We start from the raw sequence: 13,898 nt of genomic DNA, 5'->3' as shown, positions 1-13,898 counted from the left end.
TAGATGACTATGATGACCAAACATGCATCTCCCCTTCTCACATAAAGTGAGTGATCAACATCGGAAATATAAAAGCCAATATTAACAAGATACTCTCCGATCTTGTCAGACCATGCTCTAGGTGCTTGCTTCAGTCCATAGAGCGCATTCTTTAACCTGCACACATATGTGAGATGCTCTAAATTCTCATAACTTGATGGTTGTGCCATATACACCTCTTCTTACAATTCACCATGCAAGAAGGCATTCTTAACATCAATTTGCTGCAAACTCCAACCTTTGACTGTTGCCAACATCCTTAAAACAAGTGGGCTCAATATCCTTAACTATCTTCACCATATAAGCATAATGGTGAGCTGAATAACCTTCAAAACGAAATGTTTTAATAGGGTATCTAACCCTGCTAGACCTACGTACCATTGGATCACTCAGTGGAGCCTTGACATTACTATGTGCTGTCTAGTGTCCTAATAGAAGGAATACCAAGTTCATCATCTAAACTCTTTGAACCACTAAAATCTACATCAAATTCCAAATGATTAGTAGATGTATCATTAATATCCAACACTTTCTTTTTTCCTTTGTTTTTACCTGCAATACTTGTAGATCCACCTGAAGATGTGGGGCTACTCTTGAGTCTCTCAGACCAAGGGCTCATTGTAGGTGTAGTACTAGATGATGTTTCTGGTCCACTAAGACTTCGTGATTCTTACTTTTCTTTCTGCACATAGCTATCATGATCATTATCATCATCTAATATATCACCAGCAAGTGCATACAAACTACCCATCTCATGAAAGATAACACCCTGCTCACTCTGAACTCACCTGTGATAGGGTTACAACAATGATATCCTTTGAGCTTTAAAGAGCATCTAATAAAAATACATTTTTCAGCCTTCGGATCAAGCTTCTTTTGCAGCTCATTTGGCACATGAACATATGCAATACAACCAAACACTTTTAAGTGTGACACATCAAGCTTCTTGTTTGTAAAGTATTCTTCAAGGATCATCCCATGAATTGCAGCTGTGGGAGTTCTGTTCATAATATAGACATTAGTATGAACAGCTTTATACCAAAAATGTTTTGGCATATTCTTTTCAGCCATCAATGCACGTGCAACTTTTGCAATATGTCTATTTTTTCTTTCTACAACCCCATTTTGTTGTGGGGTATACCTGTAAGTAAATTGTCTCTTTATTCCATGAGACCTCAAAAAGCCATTAAACTCATTAGAGAGGTATTCTCCCCCTCTATTTGATCTCAAGCACTTCACTTTCAAGCCTGTTTCTGTTTCAACAGTTGCCTTGAAAGATTTGAAGTGCTCAAATACATCACTCTTTTCTTTCATGAAATATACCCATAGCTTCCTTGAATAGCCATCAATAAATGTGACAATATTTGCTGCTACCAAGAGATACATTCTGTGTAGGTCCCAAACATCTGTATGCACAATATCAAGTATATTTTTGCTCACTTCTCTATCATATGAAAAGAGTTATCTTGCTTGCTTACCAAACTGACATGCTTCATATACTTTATGAAATTTTGCAACTCTAAAAGAAGGAAACTCTGTAACCAATCCTTTGGAGTGCTTTAATTTCAGCCTTTGCACATTTACATGTCCAATAGGTCTATGCCATATTTCAATGTCTGCAACCACTCCTTTTCCTTTAGCATACATAGCAGTATCCATTGCAAGAATTTCAGCATCTAAAGTGAACATGTGGCCAACTCTACTTTCTTTTGCGACTAATCTACACTTATCATTAAAGTCTTCTACAAAACAACCTTTTGCATTGAATTGAACCTGCATCCCTTGCTCTACCATTTGGCCAACAGACACTAAATTCTTTGTGATTGAGGTGTTTGCTAAGATGAACACATAAGTTTTATTTGCAAGTAGGTTGCAGATTACATGTATTGTTGAGCAATCAGTGAAAAAAATAGCTTAGCGTATTGCTGTACACTTGTTGAAAGGTTGCAGAAGACTTACTTGCTGTTTTGTATCATTTTTGTGATAATGGCAAAGAACAGTGAAAATCCTATTATTGAGAAGCTCAACAACAACAACTATTTTTCATGGAAGTTCCGTGTAACGAACTTCCTCATTGAAAAGAGCCTTTATGAGTTTGTTTCAGGTGAAGAAAAGGAGCCAGAGCTGAGTATCCCTCTGGCTACAGATGAACTAAAGGCATGAAAAGAATGGAATGCAAAAGACAAAAATGTGATGTATTGGCTGTCTGCAGTCATTGATAATACTATATTGGGATATGTAAAACCTTCACATGCAGGTTGGACAATTTTTAAGAACATGTTTTCAGTAAATATAAGGACTCGAAAGACTCAACTCAAGCAAGAGTTGAATACACTGAAGAAAGGAAAAATGTTTGTTAATGAGTATGTTTTGAAGGCGAGGAGCATTGCAGATGCTTTAGCAGCGATCGATGCAATGCCTGTTGATGATGATTTGGTTTTATCTACTTTGGATGGCCTTAATAATGAGAAGGCTTGGAAATCATTTGTCACTTCTATATATGTACGGAAGTTTCAAATTTTGATAAGTTGGTCACTCTCATGATTACCGAAGTGATTAATATGCAAGGTGACTCATCTGAAAGAAATGGTAAACAAGTCCAAGCATTCTACTTAAGTTCACGAAGGAGACGTGGCAAATCCTCTTTAAGAGACCGTGGTATGGGACGTATTGGTGATAACCAATAAAACAAGTTAAATCAACAACTTGGTGAAATATAAGTTTCAGAAGGCCAAGGAAACTTTAGAGGCGGGGGGAGCTCTAGAGAAAGAGGTGAATGACAGAACAAAGGTTTTGGAAATTCTACTATTGTTTGTCATTATTGTGGAAAAATAAGTCATATTGCAGCCCATTGTTATGCTAAGAGAGATGATATTCGCAATGGTAAATTGCAGCAGGGAAACTATACATCATCTTCACGACAGAATGAAGACAAAAATGAGCGTCTGTTTGTTATACAGCATATGATGAATGCAGTTACAGGAAAGGGGATATATGATAATGTATGGTATATCAATTCAAGTACATCTAATCATGTGACCAGTTATGTTGAAAGGAGAGATGCACGACTTACAAAATTCACGTTATATGCAGATGGGTGATGATTCATGCCACCCAATTTCATTCATTAAAAAGGTTCTCTTATCCTTGCATGACGGCCAAACAAAGAGTTTGACAGATGTATTACATGTCCCCTGCAACTTGTGCACCCACTTTCGGTCAATACAGTTGAAATCGCAGTATACCTTGAAACTATTGCTCGCAACCTTGCGGCTCTAAAACGAGACTTGAAATGGCCTTAGATGCCTAAAGAAACTGGTCACCCCATCTTGGCCAATGTGAATGTGGTTCAAACCCACTAAAAAAGAAATGCATTGAGTTGGAAAATAACCAGCCAGTGTGAATACTTCTAAATTTGATTGAAAAAGAAATGAATGCTCTAGAAAGAGCTACCTCCTCCGTCGAAACACATGATAGACTAAGTGTTAGAGCTTCTAATGTCCTTGCTTGACTCAGACAGAGGTTCATAGCAGGAGATGACTCTGCATGACACCCAAGTGCTAACAAATGCCCCTACTGCTTTGGGTGGGATGCTTAGGGGTATTTTAAGCCGATCTATGCTTGTAGTCCCTTTTTGGTTTTAGTTTGGGCCCAAGAGGGGGTGTTTAAGCCGAAAAATATACATTACACATTAAATCTTCAGTAACTCATTAAAATAGTCCCAAAACGCAAATTTTACCAAATTTTTTGTGTCCCATAAGCATACACCCAAACTTTGAGAGGATCCACATCTATAAATAGGAGGCTGCCCAGCCACTCTCCCCATTCCTTCTTTTGCAAAGTTACCCTAGTTCTTCCTAGCCTCCATCCATTAGGAGCCTCATTCCACTTGTTGCCATGGTCAACTCCTGCTATCGTCTTCAACCTAGCAACTCCTATAGATTGCGTTTTGCCCCAGCTTGTTGATGCCATCATCATCTACAGCAGGTTGTTTTTGTGTTTTCAGCACTTTCCTTTAATCAGCCTCTGCTCCAGCTAGTGGTTATTGCACTCTTGATCCGTCTTCGGTGGACCTACACACATTGATACCTTCCTCAGCCCACTCCCACGAGGGCCACCAGTTGTTGGACAGCTCTCCCCTTGAGCAACTTGTACGCTCTTTCCTTCATCTAGAACATTCATTCATTCACTTGAGAGTTCTCTTTCTTCTCTATTTGTGTTTTTACATTTGTGTTTGAATTCTTAGTGTTTCAATTGTGGTTGTACACTTAGTGTTTTCTTTTGTAAACCCTAGCATATCTCCACACACTGTCTATTGCTTAGATTAAAGGATTCATCTCCATGGTTGGATTGCAGTTTTGTGCATTGTGAGTACTTCGTGAAATGCTCCACCAGTGATGCCCATCACAAAATGGTGGAGCATAAGAGATGGGTGACTGAAAAAGCACACAAAGTCTCTTCATGCTGGGATAGTAAAGCCAAGTAATGGGGCAAATTGATTTAATTTTAAGAATTGAAAATTCTCTACAAGGTTAAAGATTTGTCAGGAGGGTTATACTAGGCGGTCTCCCTACATGTGACATGTTGTGATGTTGCAAGATCTCACATGATAAATATGCTTTTTGCACCACATATGATGAGACTCCTCATCTTTTTATTTACTGTCCAATGGCTAGGTAGGTGTGGGGTTTTATTTTGCACATGTGGTCTTCTATGACATATGAGTGCACTGCATCCTGAACATGAGGCTGTTTAACTGTGACATTTGGATAGATTGCTGGTAAGCAAAGTTATAGGCAAGTTTGACTAAGGGAAAATAATTTGGCAAATCTGTTGATTCATGGGCACTTAGGAGCTCAAGATATTCTTAATGATTTGATTTGCTCACTTAGTTCGACCATAGTTGAGAGGGTGATAGGTTGTGCTAAATGTCCATTCAATGCCTACAACTTCAAATAAGGCAGTCCAAAAATTGAGGTGAATTTCGGATCTTTGCCTCCATGAGTATTGGCATATTTGGAGCACAGGAAATGCTTTTTAATTCAATCAGCCATTGGTATCCATGGTCGTGTTGGTTGTGTCCAGAGATTGTTATTGTGGCAAGTGGGTTTTATGGTTTCTCATGGTATTGTCCATCGTGAGGTAGCCCCTTTGTGGATGGAGATCATCTGTTCCACTCCAATAGTGCCTTCTTCTGAAGTGTCTTCTTCTGATAGTAGCCTCCTGGCTTCTTAGGTTGTTTCCTGGCCGTCTCTTTTTCTTTATTGGTTGGCCAGAAGGCCCTTATACATTTTAATATTTTTAAAGTCGTTAATATTCTTGGAAACAACAAGATCCACCACGCATTGTGATTTAACTAGGGTCTGTCCACTTAAGTAGAGAAATATGCTGGTAGATGAGATGCTCACAATGATGTGGGAAGTGCAAGACTTCATAAATTAAATTTGAATTTCCCATTATGTGTTCTATGTTTCACAGGTCTAGGCATGGTCAGTCCTCTTGCAAGTGGTGTTGAAGCATCCTGGGAACGCTTACTTGCAAAGAAGTCTGGAATAAGGTCTTTGTGTGCAGAGGACCTGAAAGTCAATGGTATGCAAAATGATGGCATACTGCAGCTATTAGAGCAAATGCCCTCACGAGTTGTTGCAGCTGTTCCAAAAGGAACTGGAAATAATGAGTTTGATGCTGCCAAGTGGATGCAAGGAAAGGTATTTTATATAAGTTGACAGAAAAGGTTCTACTGTCTACATCACTGGTGCATATGATTTATGAATGTAGAAAAGAAAAGCATACTTTCCAGCTGTCAGAAGATAAAGGGTCATGTAGGACATTCATATCATTTGCAATCAATTAAATTCGTTGGATTAGGTGCCAAAAGTTTTTTGATGATTTTTCTAAAATTCTATCCTCACTCGTAAAACCATCAGTTTCACTTACAGTCTTCATAAGCATGGCTAACATTATAGTCAAGAAGGAATGCTTAAATTCTTTCAATTCAATGTTTTTTGGTGCTTTTTCTGATTCTTTAAAATTTCTATCCTCATTCGTAAAAGCATCAGTTTTACTTACAGTCTTCATAAGCATGGCTAATATTATGGTCAACAAAGAATGCTTAAATTCACAATCTTATTCAGTTCAATGAATCCTATTCTCTCCTTGATGCTATGTTGCATATGTAAGGAATACAAACGTTGGCTGGGGATACAAGTGGACAATGGGCATATGGAACTTGTGTGTTGCCTTATTGCATGGTTTCATTTCAAAGGATTTTTAGAATAATGATGTTTACTGATGTATTTGAGCAATGGCTTAAAATCGTGCACTTCAAAGTTGTTGAAAAGTGCTTATTGGTCAACAAAGAATGCTTAAATTCACAATCTTATTCAGTTCAATGAATCCTATTCTCTCCTTGATGCTATGTTGCATATGTAAGGAATACAAACATTGGCTGGGGATACAAGTGGACAATGGGCATATGGAACTTGTGTGTTGCCTTATTGCATGGTTTCATTTCAAAGGATTTTTAGAATAATGATGATTACTGATGTATTTGAGCAATGGCTTAAAATCGTGCACTTCAAAGTTGTTGAAAAGTGCTTATTGTTCAAACCTTTGGGTATATGTACTTCCATGTATAAATATTTGTGTGGTTTTGTTGGTGTAAGAACTGCATTCTGTGTGATTTATGCTGGGTCTTTGGTCCATCCCCTTCATCATCTACTCTTGCACGATCAGACTTGTGCCCTTTGTCCTCATCTCTATACTTGAATACTCAATTGGTGGCTTTGTTAGCAGCGTAGCCATCTCTTGCTTGTAAGCTCTATTGACAGACTTTTCGGTTACTTAGCATTTTGAACAGTTATTGTCTACCATTTTGAGTCCACCGTATTTGTCTTGTCTCATATATTCATAGGTATCTCCATGTTATGTGTCCTTTGTATTTTCTGGATCCTCACAGAACCACCTATGGCCCAATGTCCTCAACGCCCTTATTGATAGTGCTTCATGTATTAGATGTTAGTAGAGATAGGTCTGCTACTTAGATCCACAGCTTGGGTACATGTTTATTAGGGAAGATATGAGATACATTAAAAAGGCACAAAAGAGATCTTTCAATGAATTTGGGTTAAGGCTCAATGCCATTTGCAATGGTGTTGGCTGAAACTTGGATGTTGCTAGTTGAAGGAGAGGTGCCGTGCCAATTCATGACTAGTTTGTTCGAGTGAGAAGGCTAGATGACATACAACTACCTCATCATGCCATGCAGACTTGACGTTCAAGAAACTTACTTAGTGAGCATACCGATGGTAGGTGTGGATGTGGATCACTTGCCAATGGGGGTGGTGATTGATGGTCATACTCAAGCTGTCATGGAATTCTATAGACATGAAGTTAATTCTATGTTGGTCTATGTACAAGGAGACTTTTGTCACCCTTTGAGATGGAAAGGACAATGATTTCATCAGCATGATTAAGCTCAAATAAATCAATTGTTGACTGAACCTGGGTGAATTGAAGATGTGCCTAGAGAACAAAAGTTCTGTCCATTCTATTTGTCAATTGAAGGTGATGAGCTGATTGCATTTTTTTAGTGCCCAAATCTCTCAGACATACAAGAATCACATAAAATCTGAGCATCCAATTTCGTCGAGCTTTTATATATATGGGACCATCAAAGCTAAAGGGCTCTACTCTTAGCTTTTGAGGGTATTGAGTTGGGTCCATAGGTTAACTTGTCCTTTAGGCTACTTACCTTTAGGATTTTTATTTAACTTCCATTGTACACATTACATTGTTACTCCATGTTTAATCTTCTGCTGTGCTGCCTCTTATGTTTACATTAGTGTTGCTTTTTTTCCTTTGCTCAGCACCAAAGCATCTCAATATGAAGCACTGATATGCACGTTATATTCTGTTTTGGTATTTCCATACTGGGTTTTGTATTTCAACTAAGAACTAACATGGCAGGTTTTCAGCGCTCTTCCTTGAGCTGAAGACATGAGTTGTTAGCCATTTCCTTTGGGTTTCATCTTTCTTTGAGCCTTGTTCTTCTACCAGTGTGGAGGCTTCATTTGTTAAGGCGGACCTTTAGGTGCCTCTTGTTGCTACCATGCTGGCTGCTTCTCCCTAGCTCTTCCACTTGGGGGGGTGCTTCATCCATCTTTACATGGTTCCTCACACTATACAAAGATTCGATATTAGGATCCCCCTTCGGCATCAACATCCATAGTTGAGAGGGGTTTCCACCCTTCATTTGGTACCTACAAATTGCAAAGTTTGCTAGAGTTTGCCAATTCTAGGCAGTGCTCAATGTAGTTTGTGTGGTGTGTGAACACTTATTTAAGTGTCAAAGTGTGGTGTGGAAACCTTGTGTCTTAGGACTTTAATGTGGTGACACTAGGCCCTAGAGTCGGTTAAATTAACTCTAGTTAGTGTGTGGACGGTTGGTTACCTTAGACCTTTGTTGTACACTCATTCAATAGTCCCCAAAGTAGTGAATACACTCTTTTTTGCTCTCACTGTTATTGTCTATTGTCTCTTAAGTCTTGTTTCTCTCTCCTCCATAGCCAGTTCCAACATTTGGTATTAGAGCTACTCGATTGTGACCATCAATGTTGCTAGCCACGTGAGATCCTATCATAGCCTTGAGCCACCTTGCCGTTGCCGGCTCCGCTTGATAGGAGGAGCACCGCTGTTAAGCTGCCAAGGAAGAGAAGGAGAGGGAGGAGCTGAGTGGGAGGAGATGTAGGAAGACTGTCAGCTGTCTCAGCTCTCATATGAGGCCTGCTAGACCTGCACGAAGCTTGCCAGCAGCTTCCACCTGCTGCCCACTAGTGGTTGCTACCTCTAGTGCCGCCGCCGCCTGTACTATGCCAGGCTTGTGGACCTCTTGCCGCCTGCGCTTGGTTACCCAGGACATCCTGCTGCCATGTGCCCTTCTATGCAACTTGCCACCTTGTTCAATGCTTGCTACTCTGCCCGCCTTTCGCATTATGTTGCTACTCTTCGGCCCTTGCCACTCGAGATTTGGGGCTTTTGTCAATTTCCACCCCAAGGAGTTCGAATTGGCAACTGATTTGAAGAGATTTCTCAATTTCTTCGATATTTTCACCTAAAGTTTGGGGCTTTTGTGTTTCATGCATCCCAAGGCAGAAAACAGATATATGTACAGCATTTAATTGCTGGTTGTTACAGTTTGGGCATGGAAATTTACAAAAATTTGGGGATTTACAGCATTAATTTGCTGAAATTCAATTTTTGGGCGTACATAAGGTATAGCAATGGATTGTTATTATGTACAGATTTGGCATGCATCACGAGGCATTTCTGGCAAAATTTGTTTTCTGACAGTTTGGGACAATTTTGAGATTGCATTCTTTCTCCCGTGTTGGGATTTCGGTACTCGTGGGAGTACAGTTCACACTTCAGCTTTCAGGTCATCTTTGAAGATGACAAATGTATTGTTAGAGATAGAGAGCTTGATTATGCTCTCCATTTGTTAGGTATTTTGTACAAAGGTCTCTTCTTGTTGGATACTTATTAGAGGAGATTTCATCATGCTTTGACGGTTAGTACACTTACTCCCGCTATGCCGAATGCAGAGCTTTGGCATGCTTGATATGGTCATATGAGCTTTGGTAGTCTGACGACACTTCAACGTTGTCACGTGGTGGATGCTTTCTCTCTAGTTGATACTCCATCTCCCCATGCATGTGAGGGGTGTATACTTGGAAAAATGCTTTGCTTTGCTTTTAAGAAGGATGGTGTAGTGCATGCTCTTTGAAAAATGCAGCTAATACATTGATGTGTGTGGTCCTATGCAGATTAGAGCTCTTAATGGTCATTTGTATTTTTTCACTTTTATAGATGACTACTCTTGTTACACATGGGTGTATGGCCCAAGGGCAAAGTCAAATGTATTTATGCACTTAAAACATTTGGTTGTAAAATTAGAAGTAGCAACATGTTTGAAGGTGCAAACACTACACTTGGATGGAGGGGGGGAGTACATGTCTCATGCATTTGAGACATTTTTGCTTGAGCATGGGATTACACATTAGGCTGTGAAGATATGCTAGGGTTTGCACGAAGGAAACATAGAAAGTACAACCACCACTAAAACACAAAGACTCAGACAGTGATGTTCAAAACTCAAAACCTTAAATGCGAAACGCAAAACTCAAAACTCAAAACACAATAACATAAACACAAACAAAGAGAGAGGAGAAATTTAAAGTGAATGAATCAGTGTAGTAAATTAATGTAAGAGTGCGCAGAGTGCTCAAGGGCAGAGGAATGAGTGTCGGAGTGTGACGTCCATTGAAAACGGATCTCGAGTACTCAAATCACCAGTCAGAGATGTTGGAGTGTTGAAAAGTGATGAATGTTGATCACCAAAGACTGTAAACATCCAGGTGACAGTAGAGGAGGAGGATGATGTAGGTAGCCTACTAGATAGCAAAATGCAAGGCGGCAACAATCGTAGGAAGGGGGCAGCAACCTATCGCGTGGATTTAGAGGTAAAAACACAGGGCATGCAGTTGGAACGATGGCGTGGACTATTGATAGCTGCAGGTAGACAGCAAATGCATCAGGTTGAAGGTTCTAGACAGTAGGGTGGCAGCTGTAGATAGGTCAGAGGTGTTGTAGGAGGAAGGGCTGCGGTCGGCAGGGATTGGAAGCCGGTAGATGGGAGCTGATGGTTGAAATCTACATGTAGGTGTGAGAAACATGCACATAGGGATGTTGAATGGTGGGCAGCCAATGTATTTATAGATGTGGAAGGATCCTCCCAAATTAGGGTTTTGCATGTGGGATACAGGAACTCTCTAAAACTGCTCCCCGCTTAATGAAACTTTTGGTAATTTATTGTTTTAGGGGTGCTTTAAAGAGCTAATTGGTAGTCAATGAATCTTTAGCTCAACACCCCCTCAGGCCCAAAGCTAGAACCAGAAAGAGACTGTAAGAAAAGCTTAAGCTTAGTTTTACCCCAAGGTGTCTCACCCAAAGCAACCAAGGCATTGGACAAAGGGTGCCCACCAACAACCCAATGGCCTACCAGGACTATGGAGGCAATGGTTATCTTATCAAGGGAGTCCAAGTAGTCACCAAGGGAGGGCAGGGTATTAGAAACATGGTAATCGTTGGCTGCCCAATGGTCTACCAAATCCTGCAAAGGTGGAGGAACCACATTGAATATTTTTTGTTTGTTTGTTTGTTTGCTTTTTTTTTTGTTGATAGATATGCTGTGTGGCCTTTCAAGTAATTGTGGTCCGTGGGGAGAATGAAAAGGGATGGTTAGATCCAACACATTAAGGAGGATGGTGAGGTGGTGAAGAATTGTCGGTGGAGACAGCTTAGGATCCACCCAAGTGCGTTCTATACAATGAGATGCATAGCGTAGTGTACTACATGATGAGAATGCGCATGTAGCAAGTGCCACTTGGACAAGGTCCTTATGGAAAAATTGTTTACTTCCCCAAGTAGCCTTTACAAAGATGATGGAATCATGTAATGCAAAGGGGGAAGGTACAACAGGGAGGGAAGGTCGATATTGAAGACAAATGCTGAATGTTGTAGAATACCATGAAAAGGGTAGAAATCTCCTCTCAAACTTGGATGCATAGTCACTAGAAATGTTTGGTCTTGTTTCGTGTTTCGAGGTTTTCGAAAAATATTAGCTATAATATTAAAATTATTAACTATATATATAAATTATAAGTATCTATAATCTAAGTCCTACATCTTAGACTATAGAGTTAAAAGATCAAAGACTATGAATATCCATTTCAACTTTCATTAAGATTCTAGATTATGCTTATTTAGAGATTAGCATTCATGATTTAGGAATCACAAATCACAAATAACACATCCTTTCGAAAAAAATCATTATAATTTTTATACGATCACACATGTATAATCCATTTAATATAATACAAACTTCAAAATAAAATTAAAAAATATCCAACTACGGTTAATGAGTCATGACTCATGATAATATCCACATGTATGATTACATTTTTACATAGATGATAGATGGTAGAACATAACATAAATTTTAAGCTTAGAAAATGTGAGCAAAAACTCAGGAGTCAAAGACTTAAGAGTTAAAGCTCTTGATTGAATCCTAATACAAACTAAAGCAAAAATCCAGCGACAAATCACAAAATACATCAATCATAAAGTCGTAAGTATCATGTATGTAGCAACTAGCTACTACTTCTGGCTATCAAAAGAACCATTGCCAATATCAAAAGAACTAGTAGATGAAGTAGCTCGACCCATCTCATCTGAGGATTGTGATAATGGTAACATCTCTTGCTCTATATGTGAAGCGCCACAGACGTGACTATGGCTATGGTCATGGCCCCGACCATTGCCACTAGGTCTAGGAGCCTCCTTGTCTCTATAGGAGTGCTAGTGGAGGCTAGTATATCATCTGCTACACAAGGAGAGGAGCGATTCCTCTTGTCATGGCAGCTATGGCATGTGTCTGGACACGGGTCACACATTGGAAGCGTAGCTCATCCTCTTGAAGAAAATCTTAGGTAATATCCTCATCAGTGTGCCTCTGGATGAAAGCAAGATCAATTGCCTCTCCTTATTGTAAGTTCACCTCCAGCTTGGCAATGACCTTGTTATCAACCTTTTCAACCTTCCATTGAAGCACTCCTCCTCCCTTAAGATCTTGGCCTTATAGCTTTTCCAATAAGCGCAAATTGACATTCACATAGACAAACTTCTCTAATTGGCATATGCTCAACCTGTAAAAGAGGATTTGATATTTGTGAGATTTTAGAAATAAATATCTATACGATTGAAGCACAAATTCGCAATGCATTTGAATTTACCAATGCACATATACGAGATTGATTTTTTTAAAAATTGTTTCTTTTCTTAGTATGAATATTTGTATATATGCTCCAAATACGCTCTACTAGATCACTGGTGCACTCTTGGGAGAGCACACAAAGAGCTAAGGGCTGCACCTTGGGTGTAAAGATGACCATTTATTTCACACCAAGACATTGCAAGACATCTTCTCTATTGCCTAAAGGCGACCTCTCATACAAAGCGATCACGATCATGCACGAAAAGAATCACCTCATCCTCAATTCTATTCATAGTCTAATAGTAATAAAAAATTAGTTTATACATATAGTATATTACGTATCGATAGTCACCATTAGGTATTTACTAATGATCAAAGTTACACACATAGCAAAAAATTAGAAGTTAGAGAGAGAACTTACTGGTCTCTTTTCTTCAACTCAAAGACTTGATAAAGGTACCGAGTCCATCCTGATATAAGCTTTCTATCACTTCAATGGTTCATATCCTTATACAAAGGATGGAGGAGATATGAAACAATGTGAATTGGTTTATGAAACCAATCCCATCTCTTATTCCATACATGGGTGAGATCACCAACTCTATAAGCTGCATGAAAACTCTTATTACAAAATGAATGTATAAATTAATGTTTAGTATTTACCTCTCCATAGATAAAGCACGATAGGATGACATGGCATAATAAAGCTCGTGCATATAATGATAAAGTAAACTTATGGTATATCTCTCATGATTAAAGAGCCACAAGATAAAATAGAGGGGTGCAATGGCTTCTTTGATAGCCTCTATCTCATCCCAAAACCCATTACTTAAGATGTACTTCTCGTGCTTTGATTGTTTGACTCCCACTCCATGCATTCCACTCCTCACTACATATGAGTCGACGAAGAGAGTCTTTTGTTTGCATCATCCTAAACATATTTAAAAAAAAAAAAGGCTCAAAATACTTGGAAAGTTGGAATATTTATTTTATGCGGAATTTCAATGGTATGTTGATGGTACATGCA

At 39.2% G+C, this 13,898-nt stretch overlaps 1 protein-coding gene and 1 pseudogene across 2 annotated transcripts in view; one reads left to right on the top strand and one right to left on the bottom strand.

Moving 5' to 3' along the window:
• The window catches only part of LOC148019920 (Beta-ketoacyl synthase), a 112,001-nt gene that overhangs the window by 45,123 nt on the left and 52,980 nt on the right, over nt 1-13,898 (top strand). For both annotated transcript variants that reach the window (XM_087700130.1, XM_087700132.1), the window contains exon 2: nt 5,518-5,747. In XM_087700130.1, coding sequence (XP_087556256.1) covers nt 5,518-5,747 — 230 coding nt within the window. The remainder of the gene's footprint in view (nt 1-5,517; nt 5,748-13,898) is intronic.
• Nucleotides 12,482-13,164, bottom strand: LOC148019921 (uncharacterized; annotated as a pseudogene).

The sequence above is a fragment of the Lygodium microphyllum genome, chromosome 19 (genome assembly GCF_053477565.2).
Source record: "Lygodium microphyllum isolate KBCC chromosome 19, Lygodium_microphyllum_v1.1.10, whole genome shotgun sequence".
NCBI lineage: Eukaryota > Viridiplantae > Streptophyta > Polypodiopsida > Schizaeales > Lygodiaceae > Lygodium > Lygodium microphyllum.
Note: the sequence above shows the minus strand (reverse complement) of the source record. Positions and strands in the feature narration are given on the sequence as shown.